Source organism: Chaetodon auriga, chromosome 6, assembly GCF_051107435.1.
Source record: "Chaetodon auriga isolate fChaAug3 chromosome 6, fChaAug3.hap1, whole genome shotgun sequence".
NCBI lineage: Eukaryota > Metazoa > Chordata > Actinopteri > Chaetodontiformes > Chaetodontidae > Chaetodon > Chaetodon auriga.
The window spans coordinates 25,558,758-25,586,621 of record NC_135079.1 but is presented as its reverse complement, the minus strand read 5'-3'; the positions used below and the strand labels follow the sequence as shown (position 1 = coordinate 25,586,621).

The 27,864-nt window shown below is 40.5% G+C and overlaps 1 protein-coding gene across 1 annotated transcript in view; it reads left to right on the top strand.

The window, feature by feature from the left end:
- The window catches only part of LOC143322537 (solute carrier family 66 member 2), a 58,945-nt gene that overhangs the window by 14,603 nt on the left and 16,478 nt on the right, over window positions 1–27,864 (top strand). The window contains exon 4 of the mRNA XM_076733787.1: window positions 22,229–22,445. Coding sequence (XP_076589902.1) covers window positions 22,229–22,445 — 217 coding nt within the window. The remainder of the gene's footprint in view (window positions 1–22,228; window positions 22,446–27,864) is intronic.

Below are 27,864 nucleotides of genomic sequence, written 5' to 3'. Positions count from 1 at the left end.
ACACTGTGTAAAATGTAAATAGAAACAGAATGTGGTGATTTGCAAAACACTGAAAACTCATATTTAATTGAAAATTGTTTTACATAGCATCCCAACTTTTCTGGAAATGGGGTTGTATTGGTTTGCCCTCTTATGGATATAATGTGCAAAAGTAGATCTTCAAATGGTTCAAACCTTTGTTTTTTTTTTAGAGGAAATATTTGCATGTCATTTTTGGCCAATTTTGACAGCATTAGACTGTACTACATGTGGCTGTGTGTCAAGAAGGAAGTCTCAGGGCATTTTGTGCATCTGTTTTTGTTGTGTTTTGTTGGAGTTGTGTCATGGACAAACAGGGATTGAACCAGACCAGGCGGGCCTGGTGCAGTCCAGTTAATTTATTAACACAAAAAGTCAAGCAAACAAAGACTTACAGGAGGGAGATGGTGGCAAAAGTCGAGACCAAAGTAGTATTCCAACAAAGGACAAAGGGTGCTCCACTGTGACTGGGCATTGAGTGCATAAATAAAAAAAAAAAACAGGCATCCAAAAAGGGAAAAGGCAGGTAAACTTAAACTAAGACTGGAACACTGACACAACATGCACATGGGGTGAACTCACAAAGGCTAAGGGGAACACACAGACTTAAATACACTGGAGAGGGAGGACTAATGAGGCACAGGTGAAAGCAATTGGACAGTCACACAAAAGAAGTAAAGCAAAATGTGACACATAGGGTAAACCTACAACATAAAACAGGAAATAACAAAACCAAACAAACCAGATCATGACAGTTTTAGTGTTTGGGTAGGATTGTGTGTGTGTGTCTGTATGCCCTGCAGACCTGGAGAGCCCTCGCATTTCAAGACATAGCAGTTACATACCCACAGTTTTAGATGTATGCATGCATGAGTTTAACAGTTGGTGAGTGTGCTATACCCAGAGCCATATCAACAGAGGGTTAAGGTTAACCCTGTCTTTCAATGGCACTGGTTACACCTAATGAGGCATCAGCTAATTGAGTTTTAATGTTAATGTTTTGATTAGCCCTGCATTGGTTAACCTAATTTTATCAAGCTAATGTTAAACTTGCTACCTCCAGTGTATAATGTCAGCCTGTCCTTTGTAACGTCCTGGGAACCAGCTATAATTTGGATAGCTGGTTAACTCTGGCATGAATTCAGGATTTGGTATCAATAGCAGTAAAAATTTAATTCATCCTCTAGATGAAAAATTTCTTAGATTTTAGTGGCAGGGCTTTTCTTTTAGCATCTCAGCAAATGCTGATGCAGCATGTCTTTGTCCTACATTCAGTCAGTTAAATGTCATTTAATAAAGAAGCTGAACATAAAAATAATGATAATTATTCTTTAGAGGTATCTCATGTTTTAGGAACACCTCAATAAACTGTCTAAAACTGGTGACCTTTTGTAATTTAAGCCTACTGTCTTTTTTAAAGTTAAACTCTAAAAAAGGTAAAAAAAAAAAAAAAAAAAGAGAAAAGAAAAAAAGAAACAAACAAACAAAACAAAACTGGTGGCACAGGCTTCATCACTGTCAGGTTCTGTCACGATATGCATTTTGCAGTACTGTTAGAACCATGACAAATGTTTTAGAATATTAAAAATAAACTGCTTCACTATGTCTGCAATTACACAGGTAGAACGCAGTGCTCCTTCTCAGAGACCTGGAGTCACATCCAGTAACTACTGTTATCCTTGGTAAAATGCTGACTCTGTTAACACGAAGATAAGGTAACATTATGAGCATCGCATGCCAGTTTGTCTGTTGTTGGCTGCAAAAAATCAACACAAAAATCTCCTTCTATTCCCACCATAAGATGAAGTGAAGATCCATTGGATCAACTTGGTGGACATTTCCCCACAATAACAACTGAAAAAGTCTTGGGCCATATGTGTGTGTTAATCATTTTACTTTGGACTGCTTTGAGGGCCAACACAAAGCAGGATTCACTTCAAACTGAAGTTTAAGGATGGATCTATACTGACTTCAAACTTAGAACCTGCAAGCTTTGCCATTTTCATGTTGCTTTAGTGTCTATTTTGCTGGTTAGCTGTTGAATTTGGCATTAGCATGTTCTGCGGCTAATGTGGCTAGTAGCATCTATTGAAGACCCACATGCTGGATCAGTGTTGGTGTATTCAAGAGAAACTGTGTGAATGTTAAACCTCATTTGAAGCAAATTAAATAACCACAGTCGTGGGTTGGATGTGGGAAACTGTTTTTTCACGTTACTTTTTGTGTTGTCTCACATAACCAGAGCTAACATTATCTCACACACTTTATACTGCATTATCATATTGTCACAATACATTTTCTTATATGGTTTATATCAAAATGTATGCTATATATAATGTGATGCTGTAGTAATGCTGTTATAGTATTTGCATAGTATCCAAATACGGACTGAAGCTTGAAGAAGACTGATCAGCTGCATTGCACTGACTGGATGATTATTAAAGTCACACATCAACCAAATTAAATACAAATTCACAAAGCCTTCTTTGTCAGGACAGTGGTTGCGGCTCACGGCAGCCTGCTGTAGGTGAAACTCACACAGTAGCAGGAAAGCTCATTCAGCTCCTAGGCAGCTGATTGTCTTCCTCTTTGACGTTACAGTCCCTTTAGTTGTCTGTGTCCATTGTGTCTTCATTATCTCTATTTTACAGCTTTTCCTTCCTCTCTCTGTGTCTCAGATCTGAAATATTCTTTCTCATCTTCTCTTGATTTGCTTGGTCTCTTAATCTCATCACTGCATACTTACTAGTGTTGCTTTTGTCAACGCAAATTATGACTAAAAGTCGTCGTCAACGAACCTTTATCACGTGACGAAAACAAGACAAGATACAACGTAAACGTCAGGTGACGATAGCTATAATTAAGTATATAATGCAATATTGTTGACGAATAAAACGAGACTAAATATGATTTACAAAATAAAAACTCTGCTAAAATGTCTCTTCATTTTTGTTGACTAAAACGAGACGAGACAAAATGTTATTTTGTCTCGTTTAGTCGCGTTGTTAGTATTATTTTGCAGTATTTCTGTTTCCTGTGTCTCACTTCAGGGGCTGCGCCGGGTTGCACTGTACAGTCACAGGCAACGTCACTTCCTCAATCCCCACTCGTGGCATTATTTAGAAGATGGTAGGTTAGCGTTAACGACAGACAACTGACACAGAGAACAGGACCGATGGCCGGCCAGCCGGCTTTGGTTGGTAAAATTAATATGTTGGAAATTCAAATCAGAGCATCTTCCGTGTCTGGAATGGATGTATTCTTGAGTCTATAAAGTAATAATAATTAGACAACCTTGTTTGAATTGTGAAATGGGTTTGGCTAAAAGAATATTTTGGTTTTGTCTATACCACTAGGTACTTATACTATATTGGCTGGGTTAGATAGAATTGCATTACTGAAAAGAGACTAAAATACAGTTTTCATTGACTGAAGCTAGACTAAAATGTCATCAGTTTTCGTAGACTAAAACTAGATGAAAATAGTCACAGGTAATTCTGACTAAAATAAGACTAAAATGCTCAGACTTTTAGTCGACTGAAACTTGACTGGACTAAAACAAGTATGAACGTGACTAAAACTAATAAAAACTAAAATGACAGCTTGACACAAAGACTAGACTAAGACTAGAATTAAAACAGGCCACCAAGAACAACACTAATACTTACCTCCAGCAAGGAAACAGTTATTTTTTGAGGTTAGCATCTTTTCTGTGAGGCCAGAGGAGAATCACACCACAGAGAAACAAATCTGCTGATTATGAACAAGCTGTACCTCTGCTAGACTGTACAAATTCTGGCTTTTAGATGCTTTCCAAGCTGAAATTGTGTGGCGTCATGATAAATCATAGGAATCTCTATGAAACTCCTCCAGCAATGTGAGAGAAACTGTAGTGTGGCTCATGCGATTCTTGCATTAGTCCTTGGCTCCACAATGTCAAGGAAGTGCCATGGTAAACACAGATCCTTGTGGGATTTAGGCTCATTATTCCCTCCATGATTTGAACTGAAATCAGATCGGCTTCAACCTTTTTCTCTTTCGTTCTGTCACGGCTTCAAGCTCAGTGTGTTGTGCTCTGATTAGACCCGATCAGAGGGAACGTGATAGAGCTGAATTTTAAGAACCCTCTGGCTCGATCATTAAGAGAAAACTCTCTCACACACAGACCCAGAGACACAATAATAGCCTGCCTTAAGGAAAATATGCACACTAAAACTAGTTGTTGTCAAAAATCTTTGTTCGTAATCTTTTTTCGTGAGCTTTCCTTATTCCAGTGAACAACTGGCCAAAGTGACATTATCAAGGGTGTTAAAGAATGTAATGCTGTAATTAAATCTGCTAGTGTCAGTTAACCATCCAAGCATTACTAAGTGCATGAGTGACTCATGAGTTTGAGAGACACTGGGTTTCCTAAGCTATAACTTTAACTTTAAAAACACATCCTTTCATAGAAAGTTTTCAAACCCTAACCTCTACAAAAAAATCCTGATCCATTCTGTTGAGGAACAGGAACTTACAGCTGTGTGTATAGTTGTGGATGTAGCAGGGTGCCTGCTTCCTGCTGTCCTAATTGGAGAGATGGTGCTGTGCCCTGGGCACTGTGGCATGAGACACTAGACTTGTGCAGATTTTTCTGACTCGTATCACAACATGCCACACTGCTCTTCCTGAGAACACCAGTGCCTGCAGGACTGCCCTCAAACCCAAACACACACACACACACACACACACACACACACACACACACACACACCTGTAAAGTCAAACCATGACAAACATCCAAATTTGGCTAGAAAAGTATCCATGTCACTGAGAAACTGTATCAGACTCTCATGCAGACTTTTGGAACTTTCACTGTTCCTGCATATCAGATAGTTATAGCAAAGCATGGGGACTCAACAAGCAGCTCAGATAACTATCAGAATAACAATTAAAAAAAAGAAACCTGAAGCTGTTTACTAATAATCAACTAAAAACTATGCAATGACTATATGTGTTACGATTCAGGAGAATCAATAATAGAGCTGGACCAGTGAAGCGGATAATCATTAGGAGACAAGGAGCCGTTAAACAAAACGGTTTATTATAGACCAAAATACAAGAACACAAAATCAGCCCAATAAAACAAAAGATCACTACACTGTGGCAAGCGGGTAGGAAGACAAAACCTGCACAAGACTATGACAAGAACCAAAACCAAAAAAACTCATATAACCAGGACTAGACCGGAACTAGGAAGCGAAGCGAACAAGGCTACGAAGAGCAAGTAGACTATGGCACAAGGACAAGAGAAAAATGGCTGGAGAGTCTCGGCAAAACTGCTTTGACAATCTGGCAGTGTGGCAACGCTGCCACGCTGCTTAAGAGTGAGCGAAATCAGTGGAGATCTGCCTCAGGTGCGTCGGAGACTAGCAGCACTGCCAGGCCACACCTCCACTGCAGGTGAGAAGAGAGAGGGGCAGCCATTACCAAAACAAATCAAATACACTCAGAAACACATAATAATAATTCAGACTATGACAATATGTGCAGTAGAAGTTCTTGTAAACTCATTTGAAGCAGGTGAAGGCTGTGACCAACATGTTCAAGCTGAAGTGGGCTCTTATTGACAAGTTTTACTCTTTACTGCTGTTGGATCAATCCGAACTGAATCTAATTAACATGATTCATTTAACATAGACACTGCCAGACACTCCACAATACTTCCATTATTTAATGTTTGAAACTTGCCAGAAATTAGCATGTTGGAAGCTTCTGTGTTACTGTGTCTTAATATAAGCACTTACTATCAGATGATTGATTCTGTGCAGATCTTAGGATAGAGCAATAAATACATTGGGTGCACAGAATTATTTGAGTAAGTGTATTTACTGTAGCTTTTTAATAAAATAACAGTACACTTTGAGTAGCCACGGTTTACCACTATTTCAAGGATGTTCGTCTTGCACTCACATGGAGAAGAATTGCTGGAAAACGTCCCATTTCCCCAACGTAATTAACACCTTGACACTGGAACAGTGGGCACACTGAATGATGAGCTAATGTCACATGGAAACACACTGCAGAATGTGGAAACCAGTAAAACTCAGGCAGCAGACACATTCAGATTTTAAGTACTGGTGTCTTTCAAATTTATTGGCCACTCTCAGCAAGGTTTTGCAAATATCAAGCATATTTGATGTGACTGTGCCTTTAGAACAGCAGGGCTCCAGCTTCTGGCTGCTGTTAAGTCTTTCCAGGATGTGTGTTTTGATCATCTGACTTGAACGAGTCCCATCAACTCTTACAGCGAACATGTCTCTGGGTGAAAAGCAGCAGAAATAACCATGTCCTCCTTCGCTCAAACTTCATTCATTTACTCCTGCGACACTGTGTCTATTTAAAGCCCTGATATCTCTCCGTAAGCCCAAACTGTACATCTTGTGTTATTTCTCTCCTCCTCCTTCTGAAAGCCGGACACATGTCAAGAGCCAGTGGTGAGATACTGACCATACATGCCCAGTTCCTATTATTTACACATGTTTTTGACAGTGTGAAAGATAACTCATTGTTGACACCAAGGCTGATATTGTTGTGTGGTGAATTTCTAGTATTTCTGTGGACTATGATGTTATTTACATAGTCTGCTAATGTCCACCAGCCTTTATGTTGTATATTTATATTGTTATGATCTGAAAAGGCTGTCCTATCAAAGTAGCCATGATTCACAAAGCTGGTTCATCTTCCTGTTCTTTGTCAGAGTCCATATATCCACACATAACTTATCTGTTTAGATAAAAACAGTAAAACATGCACACATTTTATACATGTTCACATTTTGTGACTCGCACTTCTGAGTCACTTCAAAGGGAGATACAGAGCATTTTTTAAGTTGAAAAATATAAAGAGGCTACAATGTTTTTGCTTCTATAGCACGAAAAAAAACTAAACTTGAAGCACTCAAAGAAGCAAGTGATGCTTTAATCTTTGATGTAATGTGTCCTATTTAGATTAAAGAGGCACAATGTGGAACTGACATGAACATATTTTGTACAAACACGTAACTAAAGCACCAGCATGTCCACCTGACAGCCAGTTGCTTCATCTTAATGCTGCTCTTACAGTAGTTTAAAACACACTTGTTCAGAATTTGCCTTCATTTCAACATTGTAAATAAACCTCATCTAGCATCTTGCAGTTTCCTTTGGCAGTCAAAATGCTTGCTATGGATTCCGTTTATTCCTTTCCCTCTCAATCACTATTATAATCACATAGCTACAGGTATAAACTGTCCCAATAAACTGCACTGGACATTATCTTTGGGTGATAACTACACACAGGGAGAGGGGAACAAAGGAAAGGAGCCAGTTGCATAGTGAGGAAGGTCAATGGACATTCTATCTAAATAATGACTTTTAATGAGGCACTGCTATGCTAATTACTGTCTGCTCAGACTGAGTGATGAGGTAATTGTATCGTGATGAAGAAGATGGAGAAGTGTTTGTGGCTGTGCTTTACCACTTGTGTGTGTGCTAAACCTACAGATTAACATATAGAAGAAGATCATGCTGTCAGCTGCTGATTCTGACTATTCCCTTACATCTCAGAGTACACTGGGAGAAAAATAGCAGCCTTTATCTAAGTGTTAATATTCAGATTAATTGAATCTAGGATAAGTATTTGTTTACTGTATATACATATAATAACATGCATTTGTAATTGACATCACAGTCGCAGTTTTCTCTGTCATACATTCAGAATTAAAGCCCATCTCCGGTAGTGTGGCTAAGCATGAGATGTGGAAACCTGTTCAAAGATTTACAGCATTGAGTGCACTGACTCAAGTTCCCAAGTGAGACACCTCATGATTCATCATGAGTAATTTATACAACTGTAAGCTTGGTTAAACATGAGATTTTCCAAAATGTCTCTTAAATCCATATTCTCTCATGTAGTCACACATCAGACAGACTTTACATGTTAGCAGGATGCATCACAGGTGTTGAACAATGTGACTGCAGGGAGCAGTAAGGCTTATGATGTCTTCCTTTGAATCCATTAGGAAAATGACATTAGGAAATGTCAACATGTGCCCTAACGTGTCCAATAATTACATAATGTTAATTTCACAAGCTCCAGGCAGTCATTGCCTTATAATGCTTTTAAAGCTACAGTAGGTAACTTGTATAAAAGTAATTTTTTGTCATATTTGCTAAAACTGTCCCAATGCCCAGACAGCAGTACATGAAACATGTAATCTGTGAAAAAAAACAAAAACAAAAACGTCTCCATTGGTCCTACCTACTGCTCCTACTGCGATTTGCAAGAATCCACCGTGCCCGACACAAAACAACCAATCAGAGCCAGAGGAGCGTCTGAGGGAATATCTGACATCTGTCAATCACTACTCACACACACTGCGAACCGCCCCCTCCCTCCGCTCATGCTGCCGACTGCCGCTCAGTCAAACAGCTCTGTGAGCGGTGTCAGGAGGTTAGTAAAGGCTATGGCGGAGCAACAGCCACCCGCAAAGGAGAAACTGCCCATACCGCCGCTGCCAACAACAGCATATACAGCTAAGACAACAAATAACCAGAAAGCTAAAATGGTGATTGTTACAGTAACACTCTGCAGCGCGTACGGTATGTTAGCAACTGTGATGTAGCAGCTGGGCCGAGTTAGCTTGTTTCCGATGCTAAGGCTAACGTTACTGGTTGTCACGGCAGCCGTGCAGACGAGAAGAGAAATTTTCAGGCTAAGTCACATTTCAGTTGCACTCAGTTGTCAGTGTGGCTTAAACATTAAACTGAACAGTCAATGTATTCAGACCATGAAGACCACACAAAAGGAATGCATGTTAAATTTGAACTCCTTATGAAGGTGACATTGTTTCGTCTGGAATGCTTTTGACATCCACAGTATAATTCTGCAGCAATCCCCCCCCCCCCCCCCCCCGACTTTGTTTTTCCTATATTTTATTTACACCTGCTTATCTCTATAGGAACAAAGCCTCCCATCGATTACGTGTCTGACCTTGTAGACCCTAGTAAGTAGTTTGGAGCTTTTTGATCTCCTGTGCTGTTGTGTCCTTATCTGGACTTCATGACTCTTCCATCTGGTCAACAGTTGATCATTATCGGACCAATTCACCTTCACACACAGTGTGGCTTAACTTTGGCTCTGTGAGTGTCTTTAACAAGAAGGAAGCAGGGAGAGAAAGAGTGCTTTTGTTTATGTATGTACATCATGAGGTACTGTACTGTGTTTACACACATCAGTAATGTGTATGTGTGTCTACAGTGAGTGAATGAGGGAGACAGAATGAATCAAGAACAATCCCAACTGTTGTTTATTTGATCTTCTCTTCTGTCTTTGTCATACTCTACCAGTGTGAGTGCTCCAGCAATGCTTCACCTCCTCAATTCCGTCCACTCCACTCCACCATCCTCAGCACCAAGGTCAATGCATCTCAGCACTTTGGCTTCACTGCTCTGTCTAGTTATCATCCATAAGGCTCACAGAACCATAGCCTACCCCTGAAGCCTTTCAGAACCCTTTTATGTCTAAGCAGGTAAAAAATGAACTCAAGACAAAAGTAGTGTTACTTTATAAAAAAAGGTCTCGGACAAATGGATTTGTGGCGCATACAAGTGATCTAAGAAAAAGCTTTAGGTGTCTTAGGTTGGAACTAAATTTATAAGTGGTCCAGACCTGTCACATGAGTCATGTACAGATAGTCTGCCTCCCTCCATTGGGGAAAATCACTTCTTTAAGACTGATATATTTAGTTAAACTTTGTAACCAAAATCAGCTGAAATGCAAAATGAATGTTGTGTTTACCATATCACACTTGCTTGCCAATTTACTATATGTCGTTGACTGCTGTATTAATATGGTTTTGGTTCCCCTAACACCACTTCTGACACACTGCTACATTTGTTATGTTGCTGTCTGCAGGACTTAAAAACCATTTTGGGGCTTGATGATTATGCAAATGATCAAATGTCATGAAAAAGCACATTTTCATGGACAGTTAGCCTTGGAACACTTGTAGGAGCAAAAGTGAGAGAAGTTTAGGATTAGAATATGAAAATGTTACGTGACGCCTGAATGACCCAAACAGGAAATAACTGCTTGAGCAGTGAGTTCCTTCATTATTGGTTAGCCATGTTATTTATAACAAGTATCACTTTTTCTACATAAATGTACACCTTGATTCATTCAATGTGAAATGCAGCCAGAATCTCCTGATGTTCCAAATGAAGCGTGTGCATTAACAACAAGTGATAATTACACTGTATGAAGACAAAACATCATACGATCAATAATTAAGAGTCAGTGTATTGAAAAATGTAACCTGCATGTTTGACTCGAACCAAAATCTGAGCAAGTTTCAACACCATACTCATCACTAGATACACAACAGACTCACAGCAGCTGACAGAAGACTTATACAGAGAAACATTTGCTGTATGCTCATGTTACTTATAAAAGGGAAGCAAAAAAAAAGGCAACGGAAATGCTGAGCTTTGAATCTATCTATCAGGAGTCATTAATAACACCATCAAGCACATCATGTTTAGGAAAGTATTTTAAAACACACACAAACGGCAACTGTTTACTACAATTAAGATGATAATTAGCCTGATCAGCCACCGTCAGAAATACAGACACACACATTATTAGACTGCAAACCATTAATCAACCAATAACTATCTGCAGTCAGTGAATGTCAGACTAGCAGTTACCGAGTGTTTCTGTGATGGTGACATAATGTTAAAGAATATAAAACGGAAGCTCCCTGCGCTCTTTGGGGAAAACATTATGCCAAACCCCGTTTAAGAAATATGACATATTAGCACTTTCTTATGTGTCTGCAAAAACACATTACTCTAGTAAGATAACATAAAAGGTGTTGGCTGTGAAATCAACGTTGATATTTTCATTTTCCCGTAGACAGCAAATTCCTAATCAAGCAAAGAACTTCAAAAGGAGAAAGCTGAAGCCTCTTAAGGGCAAACCACCCGCAGTGTTGTGTGATCTTGAAAAGATTTGAGACATTTACAGATTTAACTGGTTTTGTGAGGGAAGATGCAGATGAATGATTATGTGGACACAGTCAGGATAAGTGAAGGACACTGCCAATGAAGGACCTTTGTTTTTATCTCTGATTTTTTCTGCTTAATGGAACTTACAGTATTGGACAGATGCAGAAGGAGAATACAGGGAGGACGAAGGCGTGCTGTACTGTGACTGACTGATGAAAAGTGAGTTATAACGAGGACAGCAAGAGACAAGTCAACAAGACATAGAGAGTAGAGAGTTTTAAAGACATTTACTGAAGCCTAGAGCTGGCCAGTGCAGTTGAGATCATGTTACTAATGTTAAGAATGTTTTTCCAATATCAATAATAATAATAATAATAATAATAATAATCAATATTATGATGTTTTGTGGCGGCACGGTGGCGCAGCAGGTAGTGCGCGTGCCTCACAGCAAGAAGGTTGCTGGTTCGAACCCTGGGTCGGGCAGGGCCTTTCTGTGTGAAGTTTGCATGTTCTTCCCGTGCATGCGTGGGTTCTCTCCGGGCACTCCAGCTTCCTCCCACAGACCAAAAACATGCTCGTTAGGTTAATTCGTCTCCAAATTGTCCATAGGTGTGAGTGTGAGTGTGTGAGTTGTCTGTCTGTGTGTCTGTATATGTAGCCCTGCGATCGGCTGGCGACCGGTTCAGGGTGTACCCCGCCTCTCGCCCATTGCTAGCTGGGATAGGCTCCAGCCCCCCGCAACCCCGAAATGGGATGCGCGGGTAAAGAAGATGAATGAATGATGTTTTGTGTTGTGATTTATGTCTTGATGTAATGCTGCAATTTGGACTAAAAAAGTATTCTGTCTACAGCTATTTGTCTATATACTGATACCGAAACATTTCAAATGCATGCAAAATTACAGAATGCTGGCCTGTCTACCTGACTGCACAGGAGTCTGACTTTCATTTTTTTGAGAGCTGCAGGGGCCAGCCACTGACTGTTATGGAGGAAAGTGGACAGATGCACTAGAGTGAGAATGAATGTTAAAAAGTAGATTTGCTGGTGGCGGTGGATGTTTGGGTTTGACAGAATGCCATTATTGTCAATGTGCGTACAGCTGAAACAAATGTTGTTTGGGTCAGAGACGTCATGTAAGGACTGCGTTGATAGATAAATGGTATTCTGTCAGGATAAGGGCTGATAAGCACATGCAATTGAATTGTAAAAAGACAAAACAGACATTGTGAAAATGAATATTCGATTGTGAAAACTAGCAGCACTGCCACAGCGCCTGTTCTTGTGTGGGCCTGGGCCACGGCACTAAATGCACTGCATGAGGGACAGTAAATGTCACGTAAATGAAGCTTCTGTTATCTGGTAATGAACTGGGGGAATCTGCTGAAGTCCGACATACTTACCTCTCTGTGGTCACAATGTCTGGTGAAAATGATTCCTGGGTTGGATGTAATAAACGTAACAGATGGAATATTAGCTGTAATATTCAAGCTCTACATGCTGTTTCCCCGCTGCTTGATGTCCAGGTTTAAGGGTTTATTTTGACCAAACCTGAGTTTGTGGCGATTGTTGGAATGATGACCATCATACCAAGAAGGTTTTGGTTTATGTTTGAGGTTGAATGAAGTGTTTTCTTTAATGATAAAATGATTGTTTCTATAAATTAATCTTGTGGCTTTTGTGAGTGTGATAGTTTCTGGTTAACAAAAAGGATCTTAATGCCTATTTCACTGCTGCTGGCTGCAGCAGTCTCGCTCACTATTGGATAATAATAATTTCAAAAATTCTTGTCCCCATTAGTCACTTGGACACAAGAATGTAGGAAAATAGAGTCCATAAACAGATAATATTTCACTGGAATTTCTCCCATTTGTCTGGGACATTGAAATCTTCCAGGACGTGTACTGGCACCAGTTGAATGAATTATTCAGCAACACAGTAGAGGACATTATTTTATCTGTTTAATTTGTAATCTGTAAGTATGTAGGTGTGTTAAAAGATGTTTATGTTGAAATGAATATACCTGTACAAGTAGTTTGTCTCTTGTTGTTCTGGTTTCCCCTTTTATTAAAACCATGCACAAGAGTAGATATTTTAATGGTTCAAACATGTTTTTTAGAAGGAATAATTGAACCTCACACAGGAGTGAGCCGTCATTCTCCTCTCGTGAAGCTGAACATCTTGACCAGCTGGTTTACAAAAAATGTTTGGATCGACCTTCTCTGCCTGTCTCTATCTATCCATTCTGTTAATGGATAGATGGAGACAAACAAGTGGCTCCTGTCATGCGTACAATGTGAAGGTTGTTCAGTCCCTGTCACTGAAGGATGTGCATTCTGACTTGTATATGGAGGGTTAGGGTCACAGACATTACTGTATGAAAAGGGGAAGAACATTAAATCCATTAGTGCGTAACAGAGGTCAAGCAGTCCCAGAATTGTTGCTGTGTGTCATTAATGCCAATAGAACTCATTAGTTACGCCTCACCTGGGTCAAGAGGCCAGAAAGTACACACAAACACTCAGTGGAGAAGCAATCAGCTGTGGAAACACAGTCGTGGTTTACTCACAAGGTCAAACCTGCCCTCTTTCAGAAGAGCTGTTGCGGCAGATACTCAGAGGCAGGAGTGTTCGTGAGGAAAGATTATTTGCTGAATGCATGAACAGAAGACATTTCTCTCTCTCTCGTAGCACAGTGTTGTTGGTATGTTTAGTTGTGTTATTTCATCTTTTTTTTCTTATGTTATTTTTTTAATCAGCTGTCAAAACATGCAGTAAACAAAAGGTAATTGAAAAAATACTTAACAGAGGAGACATAATATGATCTGTCATGAATAAGATGTATAGTATATACTGTATACCATAAGTACAGAATATATATATATAGATATACGCACACACACACGCACATATACATACAAGCAAGGTCCTGTTAGCCAGAGCAGCCTAAGGGAAGGACACAATACTTTCTTTTGCTGTTTATAAACTGTCTTTTTCCTGGAGTGCATTTTGCAGTCGCAACACTGCCAAGGTGATGTACAAAGAACCAGCAAATCCAGGCTCTTGAGCCAACCTAGCAAGTTTGCTGGTTGGCTAAGGAACATCTATAGCCATGATGACCTAAATGAAAACACAGGTTTCCAATAGCTGTTGTGCCTGTGAATTGTACCCCCAGCAGCAGCTGAGAAGAATTGTTTGAGTTTTTGTCCTGCAGGTCATACATTTTTCTCTTTTTGCACGGAGCTGCTTCTGACCTCAGAATCATCCAGTGATTGCATGGAGCTAACTGTCCTGACATCACACTCTTCTTACCTTTCAACCTTGCAGCTTATAGCACATCATGTGTAGTTGCCAGTAGGGACCGTCTATTCAAAGGCACACAATGTCTCACCATGAGGCATTCATGCAAGCAACTGTAAAACCATTGACTTGTGAATGTATTACTGTGATGTTTCTGCATGAATGGCTTTTTTTATACACAAAATATTATGCAAATGAATGTGCCAGCCGTCCCTGTGAATAGATATGCATTAGACAATGCAGACAAGCCTTTTTTGTTTTGGTGAATGTGACCAAACACAGCTCAGAGAGACCACTGCAGGGATTTAAGAAATAATGTGGCTCCCTGTTAAAACTTCATTAATTTTGTCCATTTACTGCACAGAAAAGATAAAAATAGACGATGTGCTTTCAACCTACAGAGCAGTGAAGCAACAAATTCAGAACTGGACTAAACATGTAAGCTGGAAGGATTATGCAACAGAAACAAATCAAAACTCCAATACATAATGCACAGTACAGCCTATTACAGTATGCCTCATTCCCCTGTGGCAGACATACACACAGAAGCTAGTGGAAGCTGTAGTTAGAGTAATTGCACTGGACATTGTGATTATCTTGTGTGTGTAGGGCCCAATGAAATCTGTTTAAAGTTTCCCAGATTTAATTTCATCAGATTTTTTTTTCTGAGTTCCATGTTTTCTGTTTAATATTTCTGAATTCAGTGTTTTACAATTTAAACACATTTTGTCATTAGGAAGAGCATCTAATCGTGGGTGGATAAATGAAATTTCAACAGTTCAGTAAGAAAATATCAAAATTGAATGCATATCAATGAATTTGGTGTAACACAGGTGGCTCTGTGAAATTGTGGGCAGAAGTAGTTGAAAGTTTTAGTTGTTCAGTCAGCGTTACTGTATTTTTCTTAATAAATTAACCAGATGTTTTACCAGAGATGTTGAGTGATGTGTAGAGAGTTGTGTAATGAAGTTCCTCTTCTCCTAAGTTAAATATGAACTAGTTCAAGAGAGGAAATCTACTGGGAAGGCAATTTGTTCTTGTGTGTGCTTCTGTGTGTTACATTCCCACAGTAACTTAATGAGTGGGCATTATTTTAGAAGCTTTTGTATTATTCAGAGAGCTGACAGAGAAACAGGGAGACACAGAGCAGTGAACCCTCTCCTGTCTGTGTTCACTTTGTTCTCTTCTTTTGGTGGACCAACTTACAGTATGTTTCTGCTGGCCTGTCTTGGTTTTCAGACACAGAGATAGAGAGAGAAAGAGTTCGGCTCAGTGACTTTCTGTACGTACACACGAGTGCAGAGCACCTGTGGTGTCTCTATTAAAGCTTGTCAAGAAGGTATTAGAGGATTTTTCTGCTGTGTCTGTGCTGCTGATACTCACTGTGGAGTTGAGTTCATGAGCTGAAAAAGCACATGCATTCTGTATGTTCAGCTCATACATACTGAGATCACCCTTGACCAGTGTCTGGATCCTTGTGTTGTCAGCATGATCTGTGGGCAAACGAAAAAGGCAAAATAGTCTGCAGATTAGATCAGGGAGCCGAGCATCCAGCAGACAGCCTACAAGGGATGTCAAACAGAAACTTTCACACGCCTTAAAATACACAGCCGAGCCGAGTCGCTCTGCTCGCAGACGGACAGTGCTGAGTCAGCATATCTCTCAAGCTCTCTGCCTGTCAGTATCCATCCTTGTCTCTGTCTCAGAGTCTGTCAGCTCCATATTGTGTTTTCTCTGCTCAGCCTGATGGGAAACAGCGAATTCAGCCTCCATATATCTACTTGACCGACTCAAGGCTACTACCCCTCTCTTTCTGACTCCCTCACCCTCCATCCCTCCAGCCCATCTCTATTCCTCGGCTCCCTCCTCTGTGCAGCCTGTGTAAGCCAACATCTAATAGTGCCAAAACAAAGTCTGGATAATGCTACACCTCAGATAGACCCAGAAAGGCTGTCACAACAGCTGTCCAGACTCACGCTTGCATAAATTGAGTGACTTATCCCGCCCGAGCAACTTCAGATCTTCCCAGAATAACTTCACACGCACGTATTGACTTCCCTGTCGCTGCTTCCTCACCCGTTTTAGTAATTGAATTGTTTGATCTTGAATGGGCTTTGTGTAAACATGGAGTCTATGTGAAAAAAGAGCGTCTTGTCTCCTCCTGGCACTCTGGAGCCTTTGGGGTCTTTGAAGTGCAGCTCTGGCCTCAACAAACACCAGACAGGAGGATGCTGTTTGGAGAGGCCAGTCCAAATGTACTGTCCTGGGGTGTCAGGGCAGCAGCCACAAAGGAGGTGTGTATGTGTGTGTTCTTGTGTTTAATACACGTTTTTAACCAACAGAGTGGGGACATTTTTGGAAAGTGAGTTGATGGTTAAGATTAGGGAATGCATTATGCACGTGTGTGAAAACACTTTTTTTGCAGGAATGATGCATGATATGAGAGGAGGACAAATAAAAGAGATGACTCCATGAATGATGCATAGCATTCCAGCTTCCAGCTTATACTCTTCCGGGCAATTTGATTATGTAGGTAAACATACAAGGTTGTATAAGACAGGGATGAAATGGGATAGAGAGAGGGAGCGGGGAGAAGAGGAGGGGAAGTGAGTGTCTTGCTTTATAAATGAAAATAGATTGGATTACCTGGTATGAGGGCAGGAGAAGAGTGTTTGTTGTGTTTGAGTGTGTGTGTGTGCAGGTGCTGCTGATAAGCGGGAGAGAGGGAGGGGAAGCTGAATTGAAAATGGAGAGATGAAAATGTGAGAGGCTCAGCGGGAGGCTTTATACACTGAAAAGTTGACAGTAGTTTTGAAATACCGCTACTCTCATTGTTGCTGCTGTCAGCATGTTTATGCTTGGCCACCTTGGCCTCATTCAAACTGAAATGAAAGGGCTTTTATGGTGCTGGTAAAGGGCAGCCTCTCGGCTTCCCCTGGCTCTCTCCCTCTGCCAGATGCCAGCGTTTGCAGTGACTCTAGGTTTGATGTTGTGTTAGTAAAGGGACATCGAGTGAAGAGGAACTTGTGAGTAAGTGTGTCAGGCTCTCTGTCTTCAGCTCTTCCAGTGTCATATTTTGTGAGAACAGACATAAGTCATGCCCCGAGAGTTGATATTTGTCAAGAAGCATGTGTGTGAAAGAGCTAAGAAGCATGTGTGTTTGGCTACATCGCTCTCCTCGTCCATCTTGCGTGCTCATTGTCAGCTGTGGGTGACATGTCTTTTGTGTCTCCGGGTGATAAAGCCATTCATCACATTCACTGTTTGCCACAAACACGCCACACTGCACTCGCTGCAAGATGTCTCACTTCCTCTGTCCCAAGATGCAACAGCCAATGCAGCTAACTGGAGTGGAATGGTAAACATCCCAGGGTTCCCACGCATCCTGGAAAAGAGAACCAAAACAGAACCAATTTTCCATTCATAGAAAACACACAGACAATGAAAGTAATGTCCTGGAAAATCTTGTGTTGTCCTGGAAATTTTTTTCAATGATCTCCTGTTTTCCTTTAGCTGAGAATGTTACATTATTCTTGTAAATATTAGTCACTGCTGGCTGGTAACTGTGTTAGTTTTTATCTGGTATATAGATTAATGTTGCTTTCTTCCCAGCTTGTTTTAAACAGTTGAATAATGTTAAATTGGTGCTTGTGAAGGTATAAAGGTTCTATATATGAGATCTGAACATTAATGGCATGCCATCCTGAACAGAGATGAAGTTCCACTTCCTCTGTGTGTTCTAATCCAAGCTTCTCTGATCTTTGTTTTGGAAGTTGGTCCAGATGTACATGTATGTGCATGAGTCCCACCTTGTGAAACTCTTGTCCCTCCACGTATTTATGAAGAGACTAAGTGACCTCCCACACAGCATTGTAAAAGCGAGAAAGGCAGAGTGAAGTTCAAAGCGATGCTGACAGTGTCCCAAACCGTCAATTGAAACCATCAAACTTTGGCCACCTAAAGCATGTTTTACTTGATGTTTTAGGGCTGCTAGCATTTACAGGATAGCTAACAAACTAATAATTACATTACACAGACTTATATAACTCAGCATGTTGATGAAATAGCTCCTTATCAAGCTGGATATGTTACTAATGTTGCCAAAATAATTAAAAATCACTTAGTTAGCTAAGATACACAGACTCTTGCTTGCCCAGAGTGCTTACCTTGTCACTTGACATTGTTCACAAAATGGGAAACTTTATTTGGTTGTTTACCTTGCGTGTTCAGGCACTGCTTTCTCTGTGTTTTACACCTTGCTGGGAACAGTAAAGAAGGTGGAGAGGTGTGGCCAACATGCCCCTTTGTTTTGGTCCGAGATGCTGGTGCTAGTGCAATATATAGTGGCTGAAAATGTCATATATACAGTAGAACCTATAAGGCTTGTGATTCATCTCTGGCCAGGAGCAATGGTTTCAAATGTGTGTTGGGTGTTGTTGAGAGAGTTGGATGATAATGAATGGGAAGCTGGGTGAAAGCAATGGCCCCGCTGTATGTTAGTTAACCACTGGATAAATACTGCCTAACCTTTTTGCTTTGGTGGTATTATTTCTTTAAACACTGCATTGTTAACGTAAAGTTAACTTTGTTTTATGCCAACCAACACCAAGAAGGCATATAACTCATCACCTTTAGCTCCCCTGGGAAGATATGATCACAACCTGGTGCACCCCGTGCCTGTGTACAAATCTCTCATGAAGGCTGCCAGCGATCATTGGCACTGTGAAAAGATGGTCCAACTAGACTGATGAGGCTTTGAAGGTCTGTTTTGATACAACTGCATTGTGATGCTTATGGGGAGGACATTGACAGCCTCACACACCGTGTAACAAAGTATATCAATTTCTGTGTAGACAATGCTGTACTGACCAGTTCTTTACAGTGTTTTTCCAACAACAAACCCTGGATTACTCCTGACATAAATTGAATTCAATTCAATTCAATTCAATTCAATTCAATTCAATAATATAATTATTTGTCCTGCGAGGGGAAATTCCAGATTACAGCAGCATCAGTAGAGCAGATTAATATAAGAAGTGCATGCAAATTAGAAACAGCATCAGTATATATACAAAAGAGTAAGAATTTTAAATAAAAAGAAAAAGAAAGAAATAAGGTCCTCCTCAAGGAAAAATGGCGGTCTTTAGGTCAGGTAATAAATAGGAGCTGAAGAATATGCAGAGAAAGGATCGAGATCAAAACAGCTGCAGAAGGAAGAGCAGCCGCCCTGTACATCTACTGCATTTCCTACACAATGCCCTACCCATTCACTTATAACCTCCAGCATGGCCCTGTTGACCCAATGTGTTCCTCACAACAAAGCAAGGGAGAAACTCAGGGGGAGGCTGCAGGTCCGGTGGCATTAGCTTAAGGCTTCTCAAGGCCTGTACAGACCATTTCTGGGAGATAGTTGAATACAATTTCAACATGAGCCTGTAGCTGGGGAGAGTGCCACAGCTGTGGAAAACATGGTGCATGGTACCTGTTGTCAAAGACTACACACCTCAATGACCTCAACAGCTTCAGGCCAGTGGCACTGTTATCACACCTGATAAAGACCCTGGAGAGGCTGGTCCTTGCTTACTGACACTGAGATGAATGTTACCTGCTGCATTGCTTTCTGGGTGCAGCACAGTTTTATTCCATCCTCCGTGCGGCTTCAAACCCACACAGGGTGTTTTATTTTGAAAGCTGACTGGATTCTCTGTGCTATTCCTGTGTCTGACTTCCTGTCTGACTCTGATCTGCTCTATGCACCTTAATGTAGCATCCATCAAAAATAGACTGGGCGTGTATTCTCCACGGAGCAGAACAGAAACCTGCTTCCTGGAGGCTTCTGAAACATGCCGCTGTGCACCTGGTGGAATTACAAGCATTGCCTAGAGTGGCAGAGATCAGCTCCACCAGCAGCGTTGTGGATGGAGCACAGTGCAGCCACAAGTGGTAAAAATTAAGGGGTACCCAGAGCAGACTGTATGTGTTGAGGAGAATAAGGTCTGTTGGAATTCGGGGGGCACTCCTAACACACGGGCTAAGATATATGTACGAGACTGTAAACAGCAAATACAGGACATTTGTTGGTTGCCAAAATAGCCACTGATTTATTTTCAAATCTATCATTTGTTTAATTGTTGGACCACTGGTGTACAGTACACTCCTAATCTTAATCCAAGTCCTGGCCAAACTGCTGCTGGAGCAATTGCTCATAGATATTCAGATATTCAGCAACAATTCTGATCAATCATTTAAGTAATGTGTTACCAAAAATGCATTGTCGTTTCAATAAAAGGATTAGCTGCTTTTCTCAGTTTTGTGATTTTAATTTGAATATCTCTGAGTTTTGGATTGTTGTTTGGACAAAAAAAGTGATTTGCACAATCACCTTGGGTTTTCTGTTTATTTATTTTCAGCTTTACTCAATAGTTGACATTGGATACAGGTCAGGAAATGTGGGGAGAAAGAGCAAGGGGGATGCCAAACAACATAGTGCCTCAGCTGAAATCGAACAGGAGAAGTTACAGTAAAATTGTACAGAAGTGTCAGGGATGACGAGTTAAGGAGATCACTTGTCATTACATGCAGGGATTTTATAGATTAAATGATTCATTAAAAAAATTGACTAATGAAAATAATTTGTTACAGCCCTAAAACTGCTGCAAGATTTTTCTTATAAGTCAACATTTGTCTTTCATCAATATGTGAATTCACGGACATAAGCAAATGCAGAACACAGACACACACACATATTTTTGCTGGTTTTGGTATGCAAAATAATAGCAGCACATGTTAAAGTCAAATTCTACACTTGAGTGCTCACATGAACTTATTTAGCCATCAGTTCCTTTTAGCTGATGTCAGCTGGTTTTCTGCAGCTCTATAGTCATACATAAGCAATGAGGGATCATCAGTCATCTCACATTATGGTCCCTAAAGGAGATGCCTAATGGTGACGGGAATGTAGTTGTAGTTGGCCTAATGTTTCCCCTAACGAACTACAAGCTACTCTTACACCAGGATCCAAGCTGTGAACAGTGGGAGAGACAATGTTTTACGGAGCTTGCTGGACCACTGTGACTATTTAAATTTTCAATTTCAATTCAAAATTACACTCTGACTTTTGCACTCAGTCCTGCGGAAACCGCCTCCTCCATTTACATTCAATAGTAAACAACAGCTTCAAACAGTGGTGGTATTGATATTTATCAGAGAATTGTAAAAGCCACAAATGATAAATAGAGTTCTGTCAGTGGAAAGATAGCTTTATACCAAAGGTAATACATTTGCTAAATGTATAGCCTTGCTTCGCCAAAGGCCAGGTTATTCCAAAGTAATAGAAATGTAAAAGCTTTGCAGTATCTCATTTGTCTTTGTTCCATTCACTTATGCGTGTGCACAGTATTGATTTAGGAGTGCTGTCTTTGCAGAATATCTATGCATCCCTTAATGAAACGCTTTTATTTCTGCTCTTTTCTCCTCCTGTCTTTTCCCGCTATATCGCCCACTCTATGTCTGTCACTACTGCTCTTTCCAACTTCACATACTGTAAGCACCTTCTCACCCTCCAGCTCCACACACACACACACACACACACACACACACACACACACACACACACACACACACACACACACACACACACACACACACTTCCCCACTCTTGCTCTGCCTTGTTATTCGATCATCTCTTCAGGCTCTTCTGTCTGCTTTCTCTTCTTTAAACCCTCCCACACTTTTCCCCAATCTTCACTTTATTTCAGGTTTCCTGTCTCCTCTACCTGTCACATCTACTCAATTTATCTTCCCCTTGCTGTAAACAACACTGATACCAAGTATTGAGCAAAAGTTAAATTGTTTCTCTGTATCTGCCTTATTCTCTCGTGTCTTCAGACTTGGACTTTCGCTACTTCTGGAAGTGGAGCACATTTGAGGACTACCTGCTCTTCTGCTTTGGCTTCACTGTGCTATGTGCACTTGTCACCTTGCTGCTGCTGGACTCTGCTGTGTTTGTGGAGACACTGGGGTCCCTGGCCGTGATGTTTGAAGCCATGCTGGGCCTCCCACAGCTGCTGCAAAACTTCCACAACAGCTCCACCAAAGGCATGAGGTAAAGCACACAAGTTGGTACAGTCCCTCCTTTCAGGGCTCATGTTTACATTTGCGTTAATGGCAGAAAACTAAGTAGAAAAAAATAGAAAAGGGTAATGATGACACTGTAAAACAAGAATGTGTCAGCTATAATGAATTAAATGAATCAAAATATCTCCTCAAAGAAATATTCTTGACAGTATCATTATATGCATTTTAAGATAATTTCCAAGGTTTATACTGTACCCACATTGAATTCAAGTCACCTTTAATGGAGAGAGGGAGTAGAAGATGAGGGAGGGGACAAACAAAAAGCTGAGCTTGCTTTTTGAATGTTTTTTTGTTGTGAACAGAGTGAACAGAGGTCAATGTGCAGACTGCTTAACCTCTCAGGTAGATGACTGTGGGATCAATTACACCCCTAATGGCACAGAACCTCATACTAATTCTGATCATTATTTCCTAATTATACCTCTTGTCTGTCATCAGTGCAAAAACCATTCATATAAGGGTTGAATGGTGTGTGTGTGTGTGTGTGTGTGTGTAGTGTAGCGTTCACACACATTGTGTGAAAGCATGCTTTGCTGGTCAGTTGATTCTGAAAAGAACCTGTGAAGACTAAACAAAGGATTTTGATGATAATCCTGAAATTTGGATCTTGAAGTGACGTCGAGGAATTAGCAACTCTCCCTGGAGTTGAGAGTAGTTTTAACCCTTTTCAATTCTTGACTCAAAATTCCTTCAAATTCCTTCATACACAAATACACAGTCACAAAATATATGGCTTTTAGGGTTGCAACTATAGCCCTATCAGAGAGTGTTTTCCGCAACTACTGCAGTGTGTGTGTCTATGTCTGTGATCTGCACAGTAACAAAAAAAATGGACAGGCATGTTGCCTCAACCCAGAGGTATCGTGTTTGTGCCCGTTATAGGTCAATACTTTTGCACATTTGTCACAATTAAGAAAGTCCAGGTCTTTTCTAGCTTTGTCAGTAACAACTGAGAAATTTCTCCAGATGTCTGTCTTGCCTTACTTTGCGTTTGTATTGTAATGAGCTGCTTTGGTCTTCTTTTCAACTTTATTTTTTGACTACATCCTTCTGGTTAGTGCCAGCTCAGTCCTGGGACCTGGCATTAATATTTTGACCACCTGCAGCAACATTCCAAAATTGTTTGGGCCGTCCTTTCCGGCACCCTGGAATAAACTATTGCAAGGAGACTGAGCAGTGTGATCTGCATACTTCCATTGAGCCCATCTCAAAGTCCTTCTCCATGGCTTCCCCTAACTTCTCCCACACCTGGGTTTTTGCTTTAGTGACTACCAAAGCCATAGCCCCGCTTGGCCATCTGTAACTATTGGCTGCTTCAGGAGACACCTGGGACACCAAATCTGAAAGGCCTCCTTCTTCAGCTTGACGGCCTTCTTCATTGCTGGTGTCAACCAGCGGGTTCTTAGGTTGCTCACCACGTCAGGCACTGATGACCTTCTGACCTCAACTCCTAGCAGCCACTCCACTCCACAATGGAGGTTTTGAAGATGGCCCACTTGGATGGCCCAGGATGCACAAGAAAAGTTTGGGTTTACCAGGTCTGTCCAGCTGCCTCCCCTGATCCACTGTAGATGGTGATCAGATGACAGCTCTGCTTCTCTCTTCACCTGAGTTTCCAAGACACATTCCAAGATTCTGTTGCTTGGTAATGGCTATAGTTTACTCACTCATTTATCCTCCTCTCCTCTTTCATCTTCCTCTTATTCCTCTTATTTTTCTTTACCATTGCTGTTCTGTCCTAGTTTGTTGTGTTATATTTTTTGTTGATTCCCCAAAGCATAACAGTACCGTAGAAATACTGTACACTTGGGGAAAAAAGGGGGGATGAGAAGTGCCTGTGTATTCTCCAGTTTTGACTGTACATCGACAATTCTTCTTCAAGTCCTCCATGTTTTCTCTAGATGAATTGTCACTCAGTATTGTCACAGTAGCTTTGCAGAGGAAAATTCAATCAAGCCTGCGTATATATTACCTCACATGCATCCTAAACATAAGAAATAAGCTCTGAATAGACTTATATTTTGAAGTCTTCAAGTAATACAGTACTGCTACAGTATAGTTGATTTACTGTCTAAATGGCAAGATGGCCTTTCTTGGTAATATGCCCCATTTCACATAAAGTGTCCTCAGGGTGGACATCTGGGCTTGCACTTCCTATGAGCACTCATTGAGCTCAGAGTGAATATCACACCAAAGATTAAATACACAATAACACTACATTAGGGCTGGGATGACTGGTGAATGAGTGAGGAACATCAATTTGTTATGATGAGCCACCAAAAACAACACAGTTGCTGGAAAATATTTCATAATAGCAAATTACTCTCAATACTTCACATTCAACATGAATATTTCCTCACCTCAATATCGATCTCCACCACCTAATTGGACAAATGAGCCCGTGTGGTTGAAACAGCTGATTCAGCACTACTGCGTGCATAACATGTTTCAGGTCTTTTGACCTCCATCACGTGTACTTAAGGATTGTCCCATTTGTTCAGTTAAGCTTGAACAAACTGTTTCCCAGATATGATGATTCAGCACATAGTCTGCACTTCCCCTCATGCTATCCCATGTGAAACGGTTACTTGTTGTTGTTCAGTCAGACTCCCCTGAGTCCTGTTACTGAGGTGTGGTGATGAGTGTATAGATCCTTTTCATCAAGGACTGCTCACTTTTTCCAGGTCACCCAAATGATCGCCTTCAAACAGATGCCTGTTATGGAAAACCAGAGAGAGAGTTCGAGCGCGAGAGATGAACACGCTGGCATGTTAAGTTGTTCTTGTTGTAATTATGCTTCTTGGTCATTATTGACACTTTGCATGTGTGCACGTATGTGCCCACATTCACACTCATACCACCACTCCTGGGAAACCGAGGAACGGACAGAGTGGTGATGGAAAAATGCAATAAAGGGGAGGCAAGACTGGATGAGGTGCAGAAAAAAACGATGGAAGTGATAGAGAAGGAAATATATGGCTTGTAGAGATCGCATCTGACAATGAGCCCACTTTATTTCTAGCCTCATTTTCTAACTGGTACATTAGTTTGATCCCGAGACTGGCAGAACAAAGTTGGTTAGGGAAATCAAAAGAGCTTCTCCCTCCCTCATTAGCACAACTGAGGTCTCCTTGAGCAAAGGCCCTAAACCCCAACTGCTCCACTGGAGCTGCTCAGTGGCCATCAAGTCAGAGTGTGGTCGTTCTGGGCAGCTTCAGGGTGCCAGTGTTTGTAATTGTGTGAGTGTGAACAGTGCACTGCTGCAAAAGAGAGTATTACACTCTGTGAAATTTCAGCGAATATATAAAAGAATAAAAAAAACTGGCCAAGCTCATAATCAATCATTTTTGTGAGCTCTTTGTGACCACCAGAAGATAAAAGCATGAGTTGTTCTCATTCTATGTAGTAAACTTTGATTTTCTAACATGGGTTCATGTAGGGCTCTTAATGCAGGATGACAGTCATCAACGTACATCACAGCAGAGCTTCTTTGGTGTGGAATAAGTGAACCAAACCACAGATGTGTTACTGAATGGATTTACTATTTTGTATATTTACCCCTCCAGTCTGTTTCCATGACCTCATTTTGTTTTCAAATTGTATTGTAACCGTACAGTAGTACTAGTACTTGTACATGCTGTTCAAAGAATACATTTGTTTAAGTTTTCATCTGACAGCGTTTGGTTGTTGAGTAATGCTGTCACCTGCCTGACACTTGGAAGCACTGATTCCTGAATGGTGAAGTTGCAATTTGTTTATATAAATATGAATGTTTTTGTGTGAGCGATTGCTCAGCACTCTCTGCTCGGCTGCCTGGGGATCCTGCCTGTTTTTCTCTTCCCTCTCATTAAACTTTATCTATTTTGCCTTCTCTACAGTTCTCCTCTTCCAGCTCTGCACCAATGTCAGTGATTCAAATACAGAACTGCTTCCCATCTCAACGGATACTTATCTTTGTTCGTTTCCTTCCCTTAGACAGCTCCTGTGCTGTTCGTCATCTCTACTCTTTTCTGCCTTTCTCAGTAAAATTTACTGTTCTTTATTGTCATGAATATGACAAACCACCATTCAACTAACATTCACTTGAGTCCAGCAAAAAGAATAGATGCACGCCTGTCCCATTGTGTGTGTGCTGCACATTCAGCTACCATTCCCTCTCTGTGTCACTCTGTCTCACTCACACCTTCACAGCTAGCAGCTTGTTTCTTGCTGTCAGTTCGAGGTGACACCCTGCAAGCGTTAATGGTGGTCCTATTGCCATGTCCTTTCAATAGCAGCCTATTGAAGGTTTCCCGTTTCTCTTGAGGTTACCTTGAGACCATTTCAGACAAAAGGTCCGTATCTTGGCCCTGGAGGATACCATGCAGACCTGTGAACCAAAGTTGTGAGTCTTAAAATGGGAACACATCTGTAAGGTGAGTGTGAGGACAGTGGCTGCATACACAGTATGGTACAGCACATGTGCACAGTTTTGCTCTCCTATCAGTGATTCTGCTGTACAAGAAACTAAATCACTTATATTAAGCTGCAAACGTACTAAATGTTACCATAGACTGCAAAGCACTGAATGTTGATGAGTTAAAATAATGGAGAAATCCCATTTCAGATCTCATGTTGTCTTTCAAATTATTGTCCTTTTTTTTTTTTTTTTACAATGAAACTACTTGTGATCCAGACACTGGCACCATTTCTTCTATGACCACTTTGGCTGACAGTGTTGTCAAACAATGACCAGGATCCACAATTTTTATTTGTGCAGATTTGATGCTTTTTACATCACAGATGCACTGAACATGTGCTTTGTAGGCTCTTATAGAAGTTCAGTCTCAGATTGTACTGTAACTAGGCAGAGTCTGTGAATGTTATAATATGTCTCATAACTCCATACTGATGAACAAGCCATATCTACAGCTATAATAAATCAAAGTCTTAAAAGCTAAACAGCATAAGTACAACACACTAAATTCCAAGTTGATTTAACTTAAAATACTTCACATATGAACTGTTTTGCGTGATTATTACATTTAACATTTTAAGTTCATGGCACTTAATTCCAAGTTGATTTGATTCAAAATGAATTGTAATATTGATTTCTTAGTCCTGTTAATATCTTCAAAATGTGTACAATTTTTATTTCTATGTTTGTTGTAATTTGTCACACATTTTAAGAAACAGAAAATAAAAATAACAAAATGACATTATTTTTCTGCTTTATTTCACTTAATAAGTTTCAGCTTGAAAATACAACATTAAAGTCATGGTACATAATGCCTTGCCTTAAAACTTTCTTCAAGTTTTAATTCCTAATATTTAAACAGAAGGTTACAACCTTTCTCTCTGAGAGCTACCAGCTCTAGTGAAAGAATGCCTGCTAAGCTACTAAAAAA